A 24,842-nucleotide genomic window follows, 5' to 3' on the forward strand; every position below is an offset into this window, starting at 1 on the left:
TATTTAAGATAATGTAAATCTTGGCGAAAGAGAAACCAATCGAAAGAGTGAAAGTGATTATCGTGCCGTTACCACGGGAACAGTCTTTTGTGAACGCGGAAGTGGGCTCTCGGCGCGCCGAGTCCGGTGTGACTGAGGAAGGGGACAAGTTTTATGTTTCATCTAATTTAGGTCCTTTAAAAACTATATTATTTGGCAGTGGGCACATAGGAAAGTGTAAAATTTGTCAATATGTTTATCATACTTGTATGATTTAAAAAAAAAAAAAAAACCAACCCGCGAAGATATTTATCTAAATGCATGACCTACTCATTCTAAACCTGCCAAGCTTTGCCAGTGAAGCTCTCAAAACTTGTGGTATTTTGCTTCCATTCAAGCCTTGTTTCGAAGTCTGACCAATAAGAGCACTACATTTTTGGCGGTAAATTTGATTTTCTCGATTTAACTTCCATATATGGAAAGCACGCGCGCCACGGGAAACCGTTGACAAAAATGTCCACAGAAATGCACAAAATGACTTCACAAAACAACTAAATTTTGGTTAGCACAGGTTAATATAAAATTTATAGGCCGTGTTTGGGGATTTACGACAGTGTTTTTTGAGAATTGGCCGTGTGAAACACGGCTGCACGGCTCGCGAGCTAAGCCTATGCTCTGGAGCAGTTATGGGTAATGGTGCAGATTTTATATTTTGGATATTGCCATCTAACTGCGAGACCTTATTTCCGTGCCAGGACCAGATAGAATGATGGGAGGCCCAGACAGCAGATCCATGCACCTGGGCTCCGATGCATTTGGAATGGGTCCACGAAGCGAGGACATGGGCAGACCTTACCCTGATGATCTGCCAATGAACAGCGATAGAATGATGAGATCTAAAGGCCCAGAGTCCAGCAACACCCTCTCAACTCTTCTCAGATGTCTGGTACAGTTCGATATGTTGGTTTGTCTTGTAAATATTGAAAAGCTTATTTACATTGCATGTTAAAGTTAAAGCTTCTGGGTTGTGTTGTAGGTAATGCTCCTGTAGTTTCCAACGAACGTGGTGGTTTAAATTCTTCTCATGTCTAACGACATTCTTCAGGAGAAACCTTCTAGTAAAAAAACCCAGCAGTTACACACACTTTGGCAGTGGAGTTTATTCAGCCTTGTTTATTTTAGGACACATTCCGCATCGAGTGTGAAGATGATGCTCAGATCGTGCTGAAGATCACACAGAAGCTCACGGATGTCTTGATGGAATACCGCCTCAGGACCATCTCTCCGGTAACAAACTAAACTGGAATACTAGGGGTGGGGGACTATTCCTGTCCGAAAATGGTTGATGGGTGGTTAGAAAATGTTATCCATGAAGGAGTGAACGTTATTGTCGACTTATTGGTGGTAATGTAATGGTGCATTCATGTCGAGGCTTTTTTTTTTTTGTCATTTCAACCATATAGAGATCTTGCAGTCACGTGACCGGAAAGTTCACAGCCGCCATCTTGTCGGTAAAAAACACAGCTGAATACTGCTGCACTCGTGTACAGAATGGATCAATTTCAACCGACGGACTACACGGCTCATTTTTCTAATGAACAGATAACTAGATATATGTCTAAAATAAACGATCTACAGATTAGTGACCCTTATGGCTTACCGGACGTAGTTTTCATGACCGTGTCAGTGGATATTGAACTGCCAGCGAAATACCCGGACGTGTATAATTACCTCATCAACTTTCCCTCGCTGTTCAGTGGTGAAGCACTGCGTGCTTATAAATCTCTGGACAGTTATCTTTACAGAAATTCAGGATTTGTCAGCCACGGCATCTTGTAAACAAGAAAATAATCCTCATTGGACGGTAAGTCACTTAAGTATTGAGTGTAATACTATTATAATACTATCTAATACTATTTATATCAGTATCTAGTATAGCACTGACCAGCCGATTATAGAATAAGGTAATTCCAGCTGTAATTCCAAATCGTCCGTCTTGTTTACCATGGATCTGGCGTTGGAGAGGTAGAGGCTTAGCAGTGGAGGTTTGAGTGGCTGTTTTCTGAGCTTAGTCAACAGGCCGGCTCTGCCTGCAGCCTCGCTTTTGCTTCCTCTCGCCTGCCAGACCTGATAACAATCCACGGAGACCCCGCTGGTCTCGCTATCTCGTCCGGAATGTTGTGCATGCGATGGAAATCGCTACAAACCGTCATTTTCTGCTGGAAACCAATGTCCAGTAAGTCCATACGGTTGTAGTGGATATTGAAGTCCGGTACAGACGAACAACACGCAAAAATATAAACGTGCACAGGTAGGGAGAGCTTGTAGCCGCAGCCGTTGTAGTAGAATTGTATATAGTAGGGTTTTCCAGAAGAAAAGGCAGAAGCAGAAGTAGAACTAGAAGTAGAAGGCGGAAATATGGCGTTTGACCGACAAGATGGCGTTTGTTACAATCTGGATCGGCTGTGACGTCACATGCAAGATCTCTATAGGCCTACAGTTGGTACACAGTTAAAACAAAACATTTCTCCAAGAACATGGTGCGACATTAAACATCAAGACTACAATCTAGATATAACAATATGGTGCATGAGTGCAGCGAGTGCAAACATTACATTACATGGCGTTGAGTAGACGCTCTTCTCCAGAGCGACACACGAGTACAAAAGTCAGGTACATGAAGTGCTAACTTCTAGACAAGAAGGTTCTAGTGCCAACTGAACAAGTGACAGAAATATCTAGTGTAATATGCTGTTGAAGTACTAATACTCAAACAGCCAAGGAAACAAACCAACCATATAAAGTACAACTAAGTAGAGAACTCAAAACGGCTAAGCCCAGGCTAGACCATACACAGCCTGGGTTGGTTAATGGTGCGTTCATGTGCTATGGGAATTATGGTAAATACCAAACGCCGACATGGAAAGCACACATGAACGCCCCCTCTTGTGGTATTTTCCACTGGGCAACTCTTAGAAAATTTTGATACACGAGTTGCCGAGATGAGATGAACTTTAACCTTTCCAACATGGCGGCGAGCGGTACAAGACTAGCTTATGAACCAAGAAAGAAGTGGTTTTCACCTACGGAAAGCTGACTCTCACCTTTTAAACGAGTCATGTTATTATAATATGTATATTATAGCCTAATACAAAATATTCTGTGGCTGTCCAAAGAACGCCAACAATGATCTAGATACTGGTTACACTCATTGTGGCTACAGCCAAATTTCCAAAAACTGCGTGGCATTCAATGTGTTAAGAAAATCTCTACTTGTCATGATCAGGAAATATTCAGCATTATTTACCTTTTGACTTTTGATAACTCATATTCCTGCTGCAGCTGATGAACAAGGCAATCTATAATTGTTTTAGCCAGATAACAGGCCTGATTCTGAATCTGGTCCACCATCTTTAATTTGTCAACAACAACAACAAAAGCATGTGAACACAACACACTGGTAAATACCACTTCCCAACTGGAAAATATCATCTTCCCATAGCACATGAACGCAGCATAAGACCGAAACGCAGTTACAGAGTGGGCAGGGGAGAGGTGCAGCCTGAAGAGGCGAGTCTTCAGTCTGCGGTTGAAGGTGGGCAGGGAGTCGGCAGTTCTGACCTTAATTGGAAGGTCATTCCGCCAACGGGGAACCAGGACAGACAGCAGTCTTGAGTGGGCTGAAGCATTGCAGACTATAAACTACACAAACATAAAGTGCAGACATCAAGGACAGTGCAAAAAAAAAAAAAAAAGACAACTAGCACAGACGGTACAGTGCCAACCAGTACCTGTTACTGTTAATGTGTGGAAGTTTGGGTGTGCGTTTTGAGGTAGTAATATGTCTCGTCTCATCTCATCTCATTATCTCTAGCCACTTTATCCTGTTCTACAGGGTCGCAGGCAAGCTGGAGCCTATCCCAGCTGACTACGGGCGAAAGGCGGGGTACACCCTGGACAAGTCGCCAGGTCATCACAGGGCTGACACATAGACACAGACAACCATTCACACTCACATTCACACCTACGGTCAATTTAGAGTCACCAGTTAACCTAACCTGCATGTCTTTGGACTGTGGGGGAAACCGGAGCACCCGGAGGAAACCCACGCGGACACGGGGAGAACATGCAAACTCCACACAGAAAGGCCCTCGCCGGCCACGGGGCTCGAACCCGGACCTTCTTGCTGTGAGGCGACGGCGCTAACCACTACACCACCGTGCCGCCGTAGTAATACTTTTTTTTTTAAACATAAGCATTGTAAAAAGTGACCAGAGTATCATTCTTTCCTGTGCAAAGACTGCAGTGGGAGTGGTGTGATCAACAGTGTGCATCAGTCGAGTCCCTCAGAGTTGAGGAGTCTGATGGCATGTGGGGGGTGGGAGACTGTTCCAGAGCCTGGCTGTGAAGGCCCGAATGCTTTTTCATATCAAGTGGCAGGACCCGGACACGGAAGTCCCAAAATGGGCTGGACTTCCCAATGTTAACACACACACTTCTGCAGAAAGCCCAAGCCAGATGGACCAGCCATGTTGTCGGGGTGCCAGACAGTCGACTGCCCAAACAGTTCTTGTATGGAGAGCTGTGCCAAGGCAAGCACTCATCTGGGGGGGGAGAAGAAATGCTTCAAGTAGTCGCTTGCTCAGGATGGCGAACAAAGTTCACCAGTAGCCGCACGTGCAACAGAGATGAAACGCAGCAGTCCACACCAGCCGAGGCCCATCAGAAACAAGCCGCGTGGAAGGCTCAAATTATCGCCACCCCCACTACAGCACTTACCCACTCGTGCTTTCAAAGCCCGGCTTGGCCTGATCAGTCACCTCCAGACCCACAACCACCCCCTGCCAATTGAAGTCATCGTCCTCTTTGACCCCAACGGATGAACATCTAAGGATCCAAACTGTGAAATGTCTTTCCATTTCCTTTAAAGCTACTTGCTGTAAATTCTGCCCATCAAAATGCATTTTGGTTGGTGGGTAGATTATACGGAGCCAGATCACTCACCTAAACCTGCTGGAAATCAAATAATTCTGTAACTTTTTTTTTTTAACTTCCTGCATTTGTCTCCCAGTAATACAGCCAATACTTCATCCCTGCACCACTCTGGAACCCAAATTTAAATTACTTATTGTACTTCTGGTTTTTAATGATGGTGTGGTGTAACACCAAGTTTAAGTCTAATAATACCAGATAAACTTTTCTGTGTAAAATTAGATAATGCTCAGACGTGGCATAAGAGACGGTCCCTGAAATAGTTATGCTGGAGCATAAAATGTGTCCTCGCTCGAGTGCAGAACTTCTTTGAAGAGATGTCTGTGGGGTTTTTTTTCTTTTTTTTTTTTTTTCCTGTGAAATTTACAAATTATTTGATGAATTCAAACTACTCTGCTTGCCTTTTAACAAATCGCCCTCAAAGGGCTTCAGTTTATTAAAAGTATAAAGCTGACAGCATATGTTCGAGTACAAGTCAATTTGAAATATAAAGTTGATTAAAGAAATTAAACATGGCGACAATGAGCAATTCTATCAAAAGTAAACCCGTGCTATACTAAGCATAATATCTATAAGAGCAAATAAACGTTCGACAGATAAACTGTCAGCAAAATGGCTTTGATATACTGAGAACCAAAGTTCTAAGCAACAACCAGGGTTCCCGCGGGGTCTAAAAAAGTCTAAAATTCAGAAAGTTAAATTTTAGGCCTTAAAATGTCTAAAAAACCCCCACACATTTTCATCCCGGGTCTAAAATTCTTACATCCGCTCAGTCCGTTCCTAGAAGTGCCTGCAAAACATTAATAAAAAATGTGCCGGTTGCGTTGTCTGCCTGCTAAAAAACTTCAATCACCGATGATCGCGGCAAGTATGCAACGGTCCAGTTTGTCCACTACGCCTACCGTAGTTCTACCTTCTAAGTTCCTGCCGAGTTTATGCAGTCTGTGGCAGTCAGAGAAGGTTAGCGGTTGTGTTGGCAGTGCGATGAAGAGTGTGGATAGCGCGTCGAATAATAGTGAGTAAAGAGGTTCACATACTTTTGCCACTCACAGATATGTAATACTGGATCATTTTCCTCAATAAATAAATGACCAAGTATAATATTTTTGTCTCATTTGTTTAACTGGGTTCTCTTTATCTACTTTTCGGACTTATGTGAAAATCTGATGTTTTGGGTCATATTTATGCAGAAATATAGAAAATTCTAAAGGGTTCACAAACTTTCAAGCACCGCCGTAAGTATGAAAAACGAGAATGTTCTGCGAGCAATAGGCTGAAGCACACTATCGCTAAAAGGAGCTGTGTTGGGCTGGAACGGTGGGTTAAATAGCCGCTCACATTAGCGCGGAGAGCTTTCACACTGTCGGCGGTCTCAAAAGTAGCCGGTCACCGGCGGCAAATCGCCGTCTGTGGCTTGTTATGCCGCCGGCTATTGTCAGTCAAGTCACAAAACTTAATATTAAATATTTCTGACGGCAAAAGAAGTTGTGAACGTAAATTACATCCACTATGTCATGTATGTCTGTTGCCGCGTCAACTTTGTTTACATCCTTGACATGAGTGCAGCCATTACTGCCCTGTGTTGCCAGATTGGGCGGTTTTAAGTGCATTTTGGTGGGTTTTGAACATATTTTGGGCTGTAAAACGTCAGCAGTATCTGGCAACATATTCTTTTTTTTACTTAATACAAGAAATTAATGGATGCCAACGTTTTTGCCAAAATAGTATTTTATTTTCCATTGTTTAGGCAGCTTCAGCATCATACTGTGAGATTCTGTTCAAATTGTTTTTTTTTTTTCTTCTATGAAGCCTGAGCCATTTATTTTATTAGTTTATAATTATTGTTTAATTTAGTCTTCAGGAGAGACTGCCTGCACACAGTACTAGTATTAATAGGTTTTTTTCTTCCATGAAAGCTGAGGCATTTATATTATATTTTAAGGTAACTTCATGTTGTGCTGTGAGCTTCTCTGCACTTTAACTTTTGAACCAACAGGTGCATTTGGATAAGTAAAGCCTATTTTTCTGCATTTTTGTAGTCCTGGTAATCTTTTATATTGGTAAAGTTGTTTATAGGACCATTTCTCAGTGTCTTTGTTTTTTTTAATCAATAGTTTTTCAGTAATAACTTAATATTTAACATATCACTCAATTTTAAACAACCCCCATAGTCTCCAAAATTTCTGTGGGAAACACTGGTGTGCGTAACAACGCTAATCAAGCTTAAGCTAGACGACCCGCCTCAAATGCCCGTCCCGGGTAAATGTTATCCCAATTTTAGACGATCTGTTCCAAACCATCCCACCCCATGAAAAATTCGTACTTGCATCTCTCTCATATATATATATATATATATATATATATATATATATATATATATATATATCCCTGCATGCTTTGCGTGCATTATGTCTGCCACTGGCAGACATTTTACCATTTTGCACCCTGCTGTAAATTATTTGTACCCTGCTATTCTCCCAAACTTTGAAGCCCCTGCACTGTAGACAATCTTAGCGTGCACATTACATGTCGTCAACGTTACCATGACATGGAGCGCATGAGTCCAGTCAGCGTATTCAGCTTTCTAAGGTGGGGTTTACATTAGACCGTATCAGCGGATCATCAGATTGTTTTTAAAACGATTCGCGTGCACACAGCAACGCCAATACACGGATACGCTCAGCTCCGCAGGCATCCTGCGCTCCAAATCACTCCGCCCTGAACAGCGAGTGCCCTCTGGAGGGTGCGCACTCCGGCCCTGCGCAGCTCACAGAGCGCGCGAGTGGAGCACACGAGCAGTGATTTGGGACTGAGACGCTGTGTGTGAGATCTCAGTGCATATCGGCATGCGCGTCACTTACCACTTGCAAGTGGAAGGATGGCAAGCCTAAAGACAATCCTAACTACACAATGGGCAGTATTTGCATCAGTATTTGCAGTATTTTCATACTTTTATACTCTTTAATGAAAGGTGATACAAGGCGGAAGTCCGCGCCGTTTTTCAGCAGTCGCGTCACATGACCAACGCCAGCGAATCAGGAAGGTGGATGTCACAGTGACGTTGTCCAATGACGACGCCAGCTAGAGCTCAGCACAGCGTATCCGCGTATCCTCAATGTTTACACAGCACTGGAGCTGACACGATCAGGATTGAATACGTGGACCCTGGCGGATTCCCGTTTCCCGGCGTTTTAATGTAAACGGACAGTGCATCCGCGAAGAAAACGAGACAGATACGGTCTAATGTAAACTTGGCCTAACAGTGCTCTTTTTTTTTTTTTTAAATATATTATTCTCTCCCCAATGGTGTGTCTTTCCTGGCTTTATTATTTAGTATTTATTAATTTTGCATTCATATTTTGCAATGATTTTACACCTCTGTCTCAAATGGCCCGTTTGCTCCGCTACTGCTTCAAAACCTGCTGTCTCGCAAGGTATGACTTGATTTCATTGGTAAATCGCTGCCGCCTTGCGTGAGTTTGCTGTTTAACTGGAAGCAAGTGTGCTACGGGGCTACTACATATGTTTTAACTATTAGTTTTAAAAGATGTGTATGCGTTTTTACTGTTAATATGGTTGAAATGGTTGCTACAGCAAGTGGAGGTCTGCGACGCTGTGGTTTGCAGCATGGGGTTCACATGAGCAGTCAAGAAAGTCATCATCTGACAACAGTGCATTATATAATAATGCTGTTTTATTACCAGAACACCACTAACCAAAAGTTTAAATGAGTTCTGTTGCAGTTAGGGGAAAAAAACCAAACCCCTACAGACTGCATTTACTGCACAAATGCCCTTTATCACTCTATTGTCTTGTACTTTTGTTGCTATGTGACAATGTACTAATGTTGCCATATGACATAAATAAGCACACAATCAGTTTGTATCCCTGATAGTCAGTTTACCAATACAAATGACTTTGTTTTGAGAATTGAACTCGATTGTCTTTTTTTGGGAAGGGCGGGGGTAGGGCAGGTTGTAATGCTTCGTGTTGGTCTAAAAAATTTTTCATAATGGTCTTAAGTCTAAAAAAGGTCTAAAATTTAACTTGCTGAATCCTGCAAGAACCCTGAACAACGTACTGAGGTTTACTTGTGGCTTTTGTAGTTGGAGGCAAGCAATGATGAAACCGCAAAAGTACAGAAAGCGGAATCTAGAGGACAGAAATGTTCCGTCTTAATATTGTATGCAGAGCAGGCTGGATTAAACTGGTTTTTAACCACAATCCCTTGAGTTTGTTTACTAAAGCGCATACACCTTTTTTCATCTAATCAGCAGAAGCTGAAGAGTTTCCACCTCCTACCAAGGTTTCACTGTGACTCACAAATGTCATTGCTCGAAGTGGAGAGGTCAGACCCTCCATCTCAGGAGCATATGAGGTCGTATCTCCCAGTCATTTTCTGATCTCGACCAGCTTCCTCTGGTTTTCTCACAAATCTCTAGGAGCCCTTTCTTCTCAGAACTCTGACGCTTCTCCTTGCTTGTTTTTTTTTTTTTTTTTTTTAAATATATAAACCTGCTTTAGGGTCGAAATCCGTACAGCCCACCACGCTGTTTGAAATTTCATGTGGATATTCAGAAGCTCTTCTAATATCTGTCCAGACAGTATCATGTAATTAGTTTGCATGTTGCATTATTAGCTGGAGTGCATTTGGTATTGCTCGATTTATTGTATAACTGAACGGCAAGAGTTCCATACTTTTTTTTTTTTTGCCTTAATCTAACATTGTGGCTTAAACATTGTCATTTTACAAGGTTAACTTTTGCAGTGCACTATCTGTTCTCTGTTCAAAAAGTGTGTTAAATGTTTTCCAGGGATCCAATATGAATTCCTCCCGCCTGTCACTGAACTCTGACAGATTCTCCGGCAGTATGGCAGGTGCTCCATCAACACGAATGCCTCTAGACTGCTCATACACTTGGCAGCTGTGATGATTTCTATAATTACGAGAGACTTAAATTTCAGAAAATAGACCAAAATAATTGCAGTCATTTTGATTCCATCTTTTCTCTCTCTCTCTCTCGCAGGCCCTTCAAGATTCTTTAACTGAGCAGCCCATGTGATTCTGTCCACTTTATTCTTTACGTGGCGAATGTTTTAATGTACTTCTCGGTATGAATCTTTTTTTTTTTCCCCATTTAATCTTAAGTTGAAGACTAAATTACTTGCTCTTTGGAGGACATGAAATAAAATTTTAAAATACATAACGATTGTCCTGACTAGTGACTTGTTAATCTTAACAATTGTTGGTGTATTTAGAGTTCTAGAAATGTTTTGTACACTGATTTCAATAAAAAAAAAAAGTTAAAGTTTGTTTTTAAGGATTTTTTTTTAATGGGTTGACTGTATTTATTCATATTATATGGACACTGGGAAATACACCCCTCATATTTTTCATATAAGCTACAGGCGGGACATGGAGAACCAAAACTGTGACAAATAATATTGGATGGCATTGAGTGGTATATCGGATATATTCCATTCAGTCGAAGACAAGTTCAATATCATGCTAGCTGAATGGAATATATCTAATAGACCATGAAAAAAAAGCCATTATTATTATCTTAAAACACATTCAAAAGTCTCTCAATCTTCCATGTTTATGGAGGCAAACCTAGTGACCATGTTTGTCTACAAATTGTCACACTCGCTCGCTACTGTGGAAGTTTAACGCGTAATACGTATCTGACGGTATTTTCAGTTTACTGCAGGCACACGTGCAGCAGAAAACTCGCTGAATATTCGCATCAGCTCCAACAACCATGCAATATCGTAAACCGTATTCAACATTCTCCATTGGGTAGAGTGGCGTAATACATGTAGGATAAGCGATACATTAACAATATTGCATGCTATGAAACCTGCTAGAAGGGAATAGAATCTGTTTTTATTCCATCGAAAAAGTGGCCTGTATGTGTCACTCCTACTGTTTTCCTGCTGACTTGACGTGCATTGTCAATTCTTTTGATTAACCTGTTGGGTTTTTTTTGTGTCCATATAATAAAAAGAACACTGCATAATGGTGTGACGAGATGAAGTTTATCTTATCGTTTTGAAAAATATCACTTGTTCGCTTTGCTCACTCATGATGTATACATTCACTACTCAAAGATAAACTTCATATCTTCACGCAACCATATTATTCCTGAAGCTACATCAGTCATTTCAAGTTGGTTTTGCTTCATTGATACAATTGTGTATTTCAAATGGAGGTGGTGAGTCAGTGGTTAGGGCTTTGGCTCATTGATTGGAAAATCCTGAGTTCAAATCCCCGCACCACCAAGCTGCCACTGTTGGATCCTTGAGCAAGATCCATAACTACTGTTGTATCCTGTCTCAACTGTACATCACTTGGGATAAATGCATCAACCCAAGAAGCAAATATTAAATATTTTGGGCGAGATCCTGGATTAATCAAGGTGTCAGGTTCAGGAAACAACGGATGCTAAATTACAGACATGATTTTGTATTCATACATTTTCTTGCTGGTGAAATATTGCATTAACTGGATGAAAGGATGGAGATGGAGCTTCTTGGTTCTCTCACTGGTTCCTAAGTACTCAGACACCCTGATTTGTCGTGTCCAGTCAGCCATCGCATGCACAAATCATTACTCGAACAGAAAAATTGCACAGGCACTAATGAGACACTTGGGTTTATTGTGCAAACAGCATTATACAGGCATATTGATTGTCTTTTCAATAACAGTTATGAAATTTTACAGTACAATGCTAGAGCAATACCAGTCATCACTACAGATTTCAGATGTACCATGATTTCTGCTCCATGCAATGTGCATTTTATACATCCACCAATTATTTGAATGGCTCTAGAACAATTTGAGTAAGTCGTAAGTGCTTGTTCTGTATATAAACAAATAGAATGACTGAAGGAGTTCCACAATCCTCATCGAGTTTTGTGCAAGATATTCTTCATTTGTTGTGTTGAAATGCAGGTAAGCAGAATTTGATCTTCCCTGAAGCGTTCTCCATGTAGACTGCGAGCCTTTCTGGCACGTTCTTCACATCCAAACTGAATGACAGCCTCACCGATCCTCTCACCGTTTTCATCCTCAAGCAACGTGATGTCCTCTTCATTGATGTCATACATCCTGAAAAAGTCCTTCACTTCTGCCTTCCTCACGGCAGCAGGGAAATTGCGCGCGTAGATGCAAGGTAGAACAGGCCGAGCTTGCACGCTGCAAGTCTGTGACCTTTCCGATTCGCCACATCTGTTCTGATACATGAGGTCCTTCATTTTTTCCTTGGTAATGGATGAGACGTCAATGATTTGTGAGCCGATGACGCTGCCGTTCATGTTCATGGCTAAGGTATATTCCTCTGCCTGTGTAAACAATATAAAGGCAGTAGATGTTCGTTCCTTCCACTTGTCCAGGAGATGCAGGATTTTGCTGTTCGGCACGTCAGGACATGAGAACAGGTTCCTTAACTCAGTCTTGGTAATAGTTTTAGGAAGGTTCTTTACCATGACGCAATACTCGGTATCAAAAGACGGAGAGTTAGAGCGGCGCCGTTTTGGCGATTCCGAAAACGAGCAGGGTCTCTTAACCGGAGAATTCCTATGCAAATGCATATCTGGAGGGACTCTGTCCTGCTCTGAGAACGTGGAATATAAGGAATTTTCATGATGCTCCATGGCATTTTCCCACATTCTTTCATGGGCCAGTCTGACCTCAACATGGCTGTCCTTCTCGCTACTATGGCTGTACTTCAGGCCCTCCTCAGCCTCTTTAAAACTAGCCATCTTCACTAGACAACATCCGTCTGGTCCTTGTAAAGTATCTGTTATCACGTCGACCACTTTGAGTCCTTCAAGGAACCGGCAGACCTCCTTTTTGGTGATTGTATTCGGAAGGCCGTAAATCCGAAGATACCCTGGTTTGCAGGAGTTGACTTCTCTTCCTCCACCTCGTTGCCCCTCCAAATTTTGTTTCGTTGGCTTTACCCGATTATTAACAGGTGGTGTCTTGTCCGCTACTGGACGCTCTTCGATTGCATCCTTATCCGTTAACTGAGGTACGATACTAACAGGTGGTGACTGGGCTTGGTTCATTTGACTGTTAGACCGCAGTTCTTGGACGGCAGCCACCAAACTCTGTAGCGCAGTGCACAGCTTTCTTGTGGCTGCTGTCTGAGACAAAGGTTCACGGTCTGCTGGGGCACATTTCCTCTTCCTCAATTTTAACTCCAGTTTGTGCTTAAACTCAGCCATGCTGCTTTTATGAAGGGTAACAGGTGACCCTCTGAGATCATCGCCGGAATGCAGCATGGCCAACTGTCCAGCTCGTTCCGTATTGAATATGATAAAAGCTTCTCCTAGCTTGCCTCCGGTTATATGGACACCTCCTTCGGGGATGGGTAAGCCATGAAAGAACTTGCGAATATCTTCAGAGCCTGCTTCAACAGTCAGACCCTGCAAACGCAGGACTACGGCCATGTCTGCCTGGCGAAGAGAAGACAAAACACAGTGTTTATACACTACCGTTCAGAAGTTTGGGGTCACTTTGAAATGTCCTTATTTTTGAACGAAAAGCACTGTTCTTTTCAATGAAGATCACTTTAAACTAATCAGAAATCCACTCTATACATTGCTAATGTGGTAAATGACTATTCTAGCTGCAAATGTCTGGTTTTTGGTGCAATATCTCCATAGGTGTATAGAGGCCCATTTCCAGCAACTCTCACTCCAGTGTTCTAATGGTACAATGTGTTTGCTCATTGCCTCAGAAGGCTAATGGATGATTAGAAAACCCTTGTACAATCATGTTAGCACAGCTGAAAACAGTTGAGCTCTTTAGAGAAGCTATAAAACTGACCTTCCTTTGAGCAGATTGAGTTTCTGGAGCATCACATTTGTGGGGTCGATTAAATGCTCAAAATGGCCAGAAAAATGTCTTGACTAGATTTTCGATTCATTTTACAACTTAATAAAAGTGTGACTTTTCATGGAAAACACAAAATTGTCTGGGTGACCCCAAACTTTTGAACGGTAGTGTAAGTAACTCGACATAAATATCTCCAGAACAGCCGGTGTAAGAGAAGTCACAAAAACACAGTCTTTATCAAGACTGGGACAAAATTAAAAAAAAATAAAATAAAATAATTTGCCTCAGCCCTCAGAATTCCCGCGCTTTTTCTCCCTTCAGGCGTTCAAACAGTAGCAGTAGTCCAACCAAGGGGGGGAAAAGCCATATTGCCTCTTTAAACAACTTACCTTTCAGGCTTTCGTGAAAAACGAGACTGATTTATGGTCTTTTAGTAATAATTATTTCATATAAAGCGTCTCAACCGAGCGGGATAAACATTATTAACCATAAACCACACCAGCTGCTGCTCGCTGAGCTCGTGCGCGTCATCCCCTGCAACTTTTGAAGGGTGACGCAGGAAGAGGCGGGGCTTCCTCGTGCAGTTTCCGCTTGTGCTTTGTGCACCATGGCGACAGGGACGCTAAACTTACCAGAGCTGTTCTACAGATACTTTTTCGTTTTCCTATTAAGTTTAAACCCAATTGATTGCCAGCAGTTTTCTATTTCTTTCTCAGAACCGTTGGATTGTGGGCTCCAACATTATTTTGACATTTCAAACTTGACTTGTGTGAAATGTGGACCGAACCAAGTCAGCAGTAAATCAGGTAACGCCTGATGCTAGCGATGCTACACTTCTTTTCTGAGGTTCATCCCGAATAGTTCCTAATCTCTGGAGAAGTACCTTAAGTAGGTGATGAAATCATGGCGTCTGGAGCCTGTTAGTGTACTATTTATCTGACAGGTCGCTATTTGGGATGCAGTCTCAGTTACTCAGTAGAGCTATTTGTTGCTTTGCTAGGAACGGTAGGTAGCATTAGTTTATATAAGTAGGAATGGTAGGTAGCATTAGTTTATATATCTAGGAACGGTAGCATTAGGTTATATATCTAGGAACGGTAGCATTAGGTTATATATCTAGGAACGGTAGCATTAGGTTATATATCTAGGAACGGTAGCATTAGTTTATATAAGTAGGAATGGTAGGTAGCATTAGGTTATATATCTAGGAACGGTAGCATTAGGTTATATATCTAGGAACGGTAGCATTAGGTTATATATCTAGGAACGGTAGCATTAGTTTATATATCTAGGAACGGTAGCATTAGTTTATATAAGTAGGAATGGTAGGTAGCATTAGTTTATATATCTAGGAACGGTAGCATTAGTTTATATATCTAGGAACGGTAGCATTAGGTTATATATCTAGGAAAGGTAGCATTAGTTTATATATCTAGGAACGGTAGCATTAGTTTATATATCTAGGAACGGTAGCATTAGTTTATATAAGTAGGAATGGTAGGTCGCATTAGGTTATATATCTAGGAACGGTAGCATTAGGTTATATATCTAGGAACGGTAGCATTAGGTTATATATCTAGGAACGGTAGCATTAGGTTATATATCTAGGAAAGGTAGCATTAGTTTATATATCTAGGAACGGTAGCATTAGTTTATATATCTAGGAATGGTAGCATTAGTTTATATATCTAGGAATGGTAGCATTAGTTTATATATCTAGGAATGGTAGCATTAGTTTATATATCTAGGAATGGTAGCATTAGGTTATATATCTAGGAACGGTAGGTAGCATTAGTTTATATATCTAGGAACGGTAGCATTAGTTTATATATCTAGGAACGGTAGCATTAGGTTATATATCTAGGAACGGTAGCATTAGGTTATATATCTAGGAAAGGTAGCATTAGTTTATATATCTAGGAACGGTAGCATTAGTTTATATAAGTAGGAATGGTAGGTAGCATTAGTTTATATATCTAGGAACGGTAGCATTAGGTTATATATCTAGGAACGGTAGCATTAGGTTATATATCTAGGAAAGGTAGCATTAGTTTATATATCTAGGAACGGTAGCATTAGTTTATATATCTAGGAACGGTAGCATTAGGTTATATATCTAGGAAAGGTAGCATTAGTTTATATATCTAGGAACGGTAGCATTAGTTTATATAAGTAGGAATGGTAGGTAGCATTAGTTTATATATCTAGGAACGGTAGCATTAGGTTATATATCTAGGAACGGTAGCATTAGGTTATATATCTAGGAAAGGTAGCATTAGGTTATATATCTAGGAAAGGTAGCATTAGGTTATATATCTAGGAACGGTAGCATTAGTTTATATATCTAGGAACGGTAGCATTAGGTTATATATCTAGGAACGGTAGCATTAGGTTATATATCTAGGAAAGGTAGCATTAGTTTATATATCTAGGAACGGTAGCATTAGTTTATATAAGTAGGAATGGTAGGTAGCATTAGTTTATATATCTAGGAACGGTAGCATTAGTTTATATATCTAGGAACGGTAGCATTAGGTTATATATCTAGGAAAGGTAGCATTAGTTTATATATCTAGGAACGGTAGCATTAGTTTATATATCTAGGAACGGTAGCATTAGTTTATATAAGTAGGAATGGTAGGTAGCATTAGGTTATATATCTAGGAACGGTAGCATTAGGTTATATATCTAGGAACGGTAGCATTAGGTTATATATCTAGGAACGGTAGCATTAGGTTATATATCTAGGAAAGGTAGCATTAGTTTATATATCTAGGAACGGTAGCATTAGTTTATATATCTAGGAATGGTAGCATTAGTTTATATATCTAGGAATGGTAGCATTAGTTTATATATCTAGGAATGGTAGCATTAGGTTATATATCTAGGAATGGTAGCATTAGGTTATATATCTAGGAATGGTAGCATTAGGTTATATATCTAGGAACGGTAGGTAGCATTAGTTTATATATCTAGGAACGGTAGCATTAGGTTATATATCTAGGAAAGGTAGCATTAGTTTATATATCTAGGAACGGTAGCATTAGTTTATATAAGTAGGAATGGTAGGTAGCATTAGTTTATATATCTAGGAACGGTAGCATTAGGTTATATATCTAGGAACGGTAGCATTAGGTTATATATCTAGGAACGGTAGCATTAGGTTATATATCTAGGAAAGGTAGCATTAGTTTATATATCTAGGAACGGTAGCATTAGTTTATATATCTAGGAACGGTAGCATTAGGTTATATATCTAGGAACGGTAGCATTAGGTTATATATCTAGGAAAGGTAGCATTAGTTTATATATCTAGGAACGGTAGCATTAGTTTATATAAGTAGGAATGGTAGGTAGCATTAGTTTATATATCTAGGAACGGTAGCATTAGGTTATATATCTAGGAACGGTAGCATTAGGTTATATATCTAGGAACGGTAGCATTAGGTTATATATCTAGGAAAGGTAGCATTAGGTTATATATCTAGGAACGGTAGCATTAGTTTATATATCTAGGAACGGTAGCATTAGGTTATATATCTAGGAACGGTAGCATTAGGTTATATATCTAGGAAAGGTAGCATTAGTTTATATATCTAGGAACGGTAGCATTAGTTTATATATCTAGGAATGGTAGCATTAGTTTATATATCTAGGAATGGTAGCATTAGTTTATATATCTAGGAATGGTAGCATTAGGTTATATATCTAGGAACGGTAGCATTAGTTTATATAAGTAGGAATGGTAGGTAGCATTAGTTTATATATCTAGGAACGGTAGCATTAGGTTATATATCTAGGAACGGTAGCATTAGGTTATATATCTAGGAACGGTAGCATTAGTTTATATAAGTAGGAATGGTAGGTAGCATTAGGTTATATATCTAGGAAAGGTAGCATTAGGTTATATATCTAGGAACGGTAGGTAGTATTAATTTATATATCTAGGAACGGTAGCATTAGTTTATATAAGTAGGAATGGTAGGTAGCATTAGTTTATATATCTAGGAACGGTAGCATTAGTTTATATATCTAGGAACGGTAGCATTAGGTTATATATCTAGGAAAGGTAGCATTAGTTTATATATCTAGGAACGGTAGCATTAGTTTATATATCTAGGAACGGTAGCATTAGTTTATATAAGTAGGAATGGTAGGTAGCATTAGGTTATATATCTAGGAACGGTAGCATTAGGTTATATATCTAGGAACGGTAGCATTAGGTTATATATCTAGGAACGGTAGCATTAGGTTATATATCTAGGAAAGGTAGCATTAGTTTATATATCTAGGAACGGTAGCATTAGTTTATATATCTAGGAATGGTAGCATTAGTTTATATATCTAGGAATGGTAGCATTAGTTTATATATCTAGGAATGGTAGCATTAGGTTATATATCTAGGAACGGTAGCATTAGTTTATATAAGTAGGAATGGTAGGTAGCATTAGTTTATATATCTAGGAACGGTAGCATTAGTTTATATATCTAGGAACGGTAGCATTAGGTTATATATCTAGGAACGGTAGCATTAGGTTATATATCTAGGAAAGGTAGCATTAGTTTATATATCTAGGAACGGTAGCATTAGCTTATATAAGTAGGAATGGTAGGTAGCATTAGTTTATATATCTAGGAACGGTAGCATTAGGTTATATATCTAGGAACGGTAGCATTAGGTTATATATCTAGGAACGGTAGCATTAGGTTATATATCTAGGAAAGGTAGCATTAGTTTATATATCTAGGAACGGTAGCATTAGTTTATATATCTAGGAACGGTAGCATTAGGTTATATATCTAGGAACGGTAGCATTAGGTTATATATCTAGGAAAGGTAGCATTAGTTTATATATCTAGGAACGGTAGCATTAGTTTATATAAGTAGGAATGGTAGGTAGCATTAGTTTATATATCTAGGAACGGTAGCATTAGGTTATATATCTAGGAACGGTAGCATTAGGTTATATATCTAGGAAAGGTAGCATTAGGTTATATATCTAGGAAAGGTAGCATTAGGTTATATATCTAGGAACGGTAGCATTAGTTTATATATCTAGGAACGGTAGCATTAGGTTATATATCTAGAAACGGTAGCATTAGGTTATATATCTTGGAAAGGTAGCATTAGTTTATATATCTAGGAACGGTAGCATTAGTTTATATATCTAGGAATGGTAGCATTAGTTTATATATCTAGGAATGGTAGCATTAGTTTATATATCTAGGAATGGTAGCATTAGGTTATATATCTAGGAACGGTAGCATTAGTTTATATAAGTAGGAATGGTAGGTAGCATTAGTTTATATATCTAGGAACGGTAGCATTAGGTTATATATCTAGGAACGGTAGCATTAGGTTATATATCTAGGAAAGGTAGCATTAGTTTATATATCTAGGAACGGTAGCATTAGTTTATATATCTAGGAATGGTAGCATTAGTTGATATAAGTAGGAAGGGTAGGCAGCATTAGGTTATATATCTAGGAACGGTAGCATTAGGTTATATATCTAGGAATGGTAGCATTAGTTTATATATCTAGGAACGGTAGCATTAGTTTATATATCTAGGAACGGTAGCATTAGTTTATATATATAGGAACGGTAGGTAGCATTAGTTTATATATCTGGGAACGGTAGGTAGCATTAGGTTATATATCTAGGAACGGTAGCATTGGGTTATATATCTAGGAACGGTAGCATTAGGTTATATATCTAGGAACGGTAGCATTAGTTTATATATCTAGGAACGTTAGCATTAGTTTATATATCTAGGAACGGTAGTATTAGTTTATATATCTAGGAACGGTAGCATTAGTTTATATATCTAGGAACGGTAGCATTAGGTTATATATCTAGGAACGGTAGCATTAGGTTATATATCTAGGAACGGTAGCATTAGGTTATATATCTAGGAACGGTAGCATTAGTTTATATAAGTAGGAATGGTAGGTAGCATTAGGTTATATATCTAGGAAAGGTAGCATTAGGTTATATATCTAGGAACGGTAGGTAGTATTAATTTATATATCTAGGAACGGTAGCATTAGTTTATATAAGTAGGAATGGTAGGTAGCATTAGTTTATATATCTAGGAACGGTAGCATTAGTTTATATATCTAGGAACGGTAGCATTAGGTTATATATCTAGGAAAGGTAGCATTAGTTTATATATCTAGGAACGGTAGCATTAGTTTATATATCTAGGAACGGTAGCATTAGTTTATATAAGTAGGAATGGTAGGTAGCATTAGGTTATATATCTAGGAACGGTAGCATTAGGTTATATATCTAGGAACGGTAGCATTAGGTTATATATCTAGGAACGGTAGCATTAGGTTATATATCTAGGAAAGGTAGCATTAGTTTATATATCTAGGAACGGTAGCATTAGTTTATATATCTAGGAATGGTAGCATTAGTTTATATATCTAGGAATGGTAGCATTAGTTTATATATCTAGGAATGGTAGCATTAGGTTATATATCTAGGAACGGTAGCATTAGTTTATATAAGTAGGAATGGTAGGTAGCATTAGTTTATATATCTAGGAACGGTAGCATTAGTTTATATATCTAGGAACGGTAGCATTAGGTTATATATCTAGGAACGGTAGCATTAGGTTATATATCTAGGAAAGGTAGCATTAGTTTATATATCTAGGAACGGTAGCATTAGCTTATATAAGTAGGAATGGTAGGTAGCATTAGTTTATATATCTAGGAACGGTAGCATTAGGTTATATATCTAGGAACGGTAGCATTAGGTTATATATCTAGGAACGGTAGCATTAGGTTATATATCTAGGAAAGGTAGCATTAGTTTATATATCTAGGAACGGTAGCATTAGTTTATATATCTAGGAACGGTAGCATTAGGTTATATATCTAGGAACGGTAGCATTAGGTTATATATCTAGGAAAGGTAGCATTAGTTTATATATCTAGGAACGGTAGCATTAGTTTATATAAGTAGGAATGGTAGGTAGCATTAGTTTATATATCTAGGAACGGTAGCATTAGGTTATATATCTAGGAACGGTAGCATTAGGTTATATATCTAGGAAAGGTAGCATTAGGTTATATATCTAGGAAAGGTAGCATTAGGTTATATATCTAGGAACGGTAGCATTAGTTTATATATCTAGGAACGGTAGCATTAGGTTATATATCTAGAAACGGTAGCATTAGGTTATATATCTTGGAAAGGTAGCATTAGTTTATATATCTAGGAACGGTAGCATTAGTTTATATATCTAGGAATGGTAGCATTAGTTTATATATCTAGGAATGGTAGCATTAGTTTATATATCTAGGAATGGTAGCATTAGGTTATATATCTAGGAACGGTAGCATTAGTTTATATAAGTAGGAATGGTAGGTAGCATTAGTTTATATATCTAGGAACGGTAGCATTAGGTTATATATCTAGGAACGGTAGCATTAGTTTATATATCTAGGAACGTTAGCATTAGTTTATATATCTAGGAACGGTAGTATTAGTTTATATATCTAGGAACGGTAGCATTAGTTTATATATCTAGGAACGGTAGCATTAGTTTATATATCTAGGAACGGTAGCATTAGGTTATATATCTAGGAACGGTAGCATTAGGTTATATATCTAGGAAAGGTAGCATTAGTTTATATATCTAGGAACGGTAGCATTAGTTTATATATCTAGGAATGGTAGCATTAGTTGATATAAGTAGGAAGGGTAGGCAGCATTAGGTTATATATCTAGGAACGGTAGCATTAGGTTATATATCTAGGAATGGTAGCATTAGTTTATATATCTAGGAACGGTAGCATTAGTTTATATATCTAGGAACGGTAGCATTAGTTTATATATATAGGAACGGTAGGTAGCATTAGTTTATATATCTGGGAACGGTAGGTAGCATTAGGTTATATATCTAGGAACGGTAGCATTGGGTTATATATCTAGGAACGGTAGCATTAGGTTATATATCTAGGAACGGTAGCATTAGTTTATATATCTAGGAACGTTAGCATTAGTTTATATATCTAGGAACGGTAGTATTAGTTTATATATCTAGGAACGGTAGCATTAGTTTATATATCTAGGAACGGTAGCATTAGTTTATATATCTAGGAACGGTAGCATTAGTTGATATAAGTAGGAATGGTAGGCAGCATTAGTTTATATATCTAGGAACGGTAGCATTAGGTTATATATCTAGGAACGGTAGCATTAGTTTATATATCTAGGAACGGTAGCATTAGTTTATATATCTAGGAACGGTAGTATTAGTTTATATATCTAGGAACGGTAGCATTAGTTTATATATCTAGGAATGGTAGGCAGCATTAGTTTATATATCTAGGAACGGTAGCATTAGTTTATATATCTAGGAATGGTAGGCAGCATTAGTTTATATATCTAGGAACGGTAGCATTAGTTTATATATCTAGGAACGGTAGCATTAGTTTATATATCTAGGAACGGTAGCATTAGTTTATATATCTAGGAACGTTAGCATTAGTTTATATATCTAGGAACGGTAGTATTAGTTTATATATCTAGGAACGGTAGCATTAGTTTATATATCTAGGAACGGTAGCATTAGTTTATATATCTAGGAATGGTAGCATTAGTTGATATAAGTAGGAATGGTAGGCAGCATTAGTTTATATATCTAGGAACGGTAGCATTAGGTTATATATCTAGGAACGGTAGCATTAGTTTATATATCTAGGAACGGTAGCATTAGTTTATATATCTAGGAACGGTAGTATTAGTTTATATATCTAGGAACGGTAGCATTAGTTTATATATCTAGGAATGGTAGGCAGCATTAGTTTATATATCTAGGAACGGTAGCATTAGTTTATATATCTAGGAATGGTAGGCAGCATTAGTTTATATATCTAGGAACGGTAGCATTAGTTTATATATCTAGGAACGGTAGCATTAGTTTATATATCTAGGAACGGTAGCATTAGTTTATATATCTAGGAACGGTAGCATTAGTTTATATATCTAGGAACGGTAGCATTAGGTTATATATCTAGGAACGGTAGCATTAGGTTATATATCTAGGAACGGTAGCATTAGGTTATATATCTAGGAAAGGTAGCATTAGTTTATATATCTAGGAATGGTAGCATTAGTTTATATATCTAGGAACGGTAGCATTAGTTTATATATCTAGGAACGGTAGCATTAGGTTATATATCTAGGAAAGGTAGCATTAGTTTATATATCTAGGAACGGTAGCATTAGTTTATATATCTAGGAACGGTAGCATTAGTTTATATAAGTAGGAATGGTAGGTAGCATTAGGTTATATATCTAGGAACGGTAGCATTAGGTTATATATCTAGGAAAGGTAGCATTAGGTTATATATCTAGGAACGGTAGCATTAGGTTATATATCTAGGAAAGGTAGCATTAGTTTATATATCTAGGAACGGTAGCATTAGTTTATATATCTAGGAACGGTAGCATTAGTTTATATAAGTAGGAATGGTAGGTAGCATTAGTTTATATATCTAGGAACGGTAGCATTAGGTTATATATCTAGGAACGGTAGCATTAGGTTATATATCTAGGAAAGGTAGCATTAGGTTATATATCTAGGAAAGGTAGCATTAGGTTATATATCTAGGAACGGTAGCATTAGTTTATATATCTAGGAACGGTAGCATTAGGTTATATATCTAGGAACGGTAGCATTAGGTTATATATCTAGGAAAGGTAGCATTAGTTTATATATCTAGGAACGGTAGCATTAGTTTATATATCTAGGAATGGTAGCATTAGTTTATATATCTAGGAATGGTAGCATTAGTTTATATATCTAGGAATGGTAGCATTAGGTTATATATCTAGGAACGGTAGCATTAGTTTATATAAGTAGGAATGGTAGGTAGCATTAGTTTATATATCTAGGAACGGTAGCATTAGGTTATATATCTAGGAACGGTAGCATTAGGTTATATATCTAGGAAAGGTAGCATTAGTTTATATATCTAGGAACGGTAGCATTAGTTTATATATCTAGGAATGGTAGCATTAGTTGATATAAGTAGGAAGGGTAGGCAGCATTAGGTTATATATCTAGGAACGGTAGCATTAGGTTATATATCTAGGAATGGTAGCATTAGTTTATATATCTAGGAACGGTAGCATTAGTTTATATATCTAGGAATGGTAGCATTAGTTTATATATCTAGGAATGGTAGGCAGCATTAGTTTATATATCTAGGAACGGTAGCATTAGTTTATATATCTAGGAACGGTAGCATTAGTTTATATATCTAGGAACGGTAGCATTAGTTTATATATATAGGAACGATAGGTAGCATTAGTTTATATATCTAGGAACGGTAGGTAGCATTAGGTTATATATCTAGGAACGGTAGCATTGGGTTATATATCTAGGAACGGTAGCATTAGGTTATATATCTAGGAACGGTAGCATTAGTTTATATATCTAGGAACGTTAGCATTAGTTGATATAAGTAGGAATGGTAGGCAGCATTAGTTTATATATCTAGGAACGGTAGCATTAGGTTATATATCTAGGAACGGTAGCATTAGTTTATATATCTAGGAACGGTAGCATTAGTTTATATATCTAGGAATGGTAGGCAGCATTAGTTTATATATCTAGGAACGGTAGCATTAGTTTATATATCTAGGAATGGTAGGCAGCATTAGTTTATATATCTAGGAACGGTAGCATTAGTTTATATATCTAGGAACGGTAGCATTAGTTTATATATCTAGGAACGGTAGCATTAGTTTATATATATAGGAACGGTAGGTAGCATTAGTTTATATATCTAGGAACGGTAGGTAGCATTAGGTTATATATCTAGGAACGGTAGCATTGGGTTATATATCTAGGAACGGTAGCATTGGGTTATATATCTAGGAACGGTAGCATTAGGTTATATATCTAGGAACGGTAGCATTAGTTTATATATCTAGGAACGTTAGCATTAGTTGATATAAGTAGGAATGGTAGGCAGCATTAGTTTATATATCTAGGAACGG

The 24,842-nt window shown here is 38.3% G+C and overlaps 3 protein-coding genes across 7 annotated transcripts in view; 2 read left to right on the forward strand and 1 right to left on the reverse strand.

The window, feature by feature from the left end:
- Window positions 1-10,280, forward strand: part of LOC132867337 (uncharacterized) — a 38,528-nt gene extending 28,248 nt beyond the window's left edge. The window contains exons 10-13 of the mRNA XM_060900186.1: window positions 735-925; window positions 1,162-1,266; window positions 9,786-9,849; window positions 9,999-10,280. Of these exons, the coding sequence (XP_060756169.1) occupies window positions 735-925; window positions 1,162-1,266; window positions 9,786-9,849; window positions 9,999-10,021 (383 nt within the window). The 3' untranslated portion in view covers window positions 10,022-10,280. The remainder of the gene's footprint in view (window positions 1-734; window positions 926-1,161; window positions 1,267-9,785; window positions 9,850-9,998) is intronic.
- A 1,330-nt stretch (window positions 10,281-11,610) lies between these two features.
- On the reverse strand, window positions 11,611-14,359 carry rbm12ba (RNA binding motif protein 12Ba). Its single transcript, XM_060900928.1, has 2 exons — window positions 14,206-14,359; window positions 11,611-13,434 (listed from the first exon to the last, which is right to left on the reverse strand). The coding sequence occupies exon 2, from the start codon at window positions 13,426-13,428 to the stop codon at window positions 11,878-11,880; it is 1,551 nt and encodes a 516-aa protein (XP_060756911.1). The 5' UTR covers window positions 13,429-13,434; window positions 14,206-14,359; the 3' UTR covers window positions 11,611-11,877.
- A 46-nt stretch (window positions 14,360-14,405) lies between these two features.
- The window catches only part of tmem67 (transmembrane protein 67), a 110,807-nt gene continuing 100,370 nt past the window's right edge, over window positions 14,406-24,842 (forward strand). For 4 of the 5 annotated variants that reach the window (XM_060900187.1, XM_060900188.1, XM_060900190.1 and 1 more), the window contains exon 1: window positions 14,406-14,622. In XM_060900187.1, the coding sequence (XP_060756170.1) occupies window positions 14,424-14,622 (199 nt within the window). In that variant the 5' untranslated portion in view covers window positions 14,406-14,423. The remainder of the gene's footprint in view (window positions 14,623-24,842) is intronic. The other variant, XM_060900189.1, reaches the window with a different exon arrangement.

Source organism: Neoarius graeffei, chromosome 19, assembly GCF_027579695.1.
Source record: "Neoarius graeffei isolate fNeoGra1 chromosome 19, fNeoGra1.pri, whole genome shotgun sequence".
Lineage (NCBI taxonomy): Eukaryota > Metazoa > Chordata > Actinopteri > Siluriformes > Ariidae > Neoarius > Neoarius graeffei.

Excerpts from the sequence above, each read along its gene's own strand:
- rbm12ba (XM_060900928.1), bottom strand. The coding sequence starts at position 13,428 with ATGGCCGTAGTCCTGCGTTTGCAGGGTCTGACTGTTGAAGCAGGCTCT.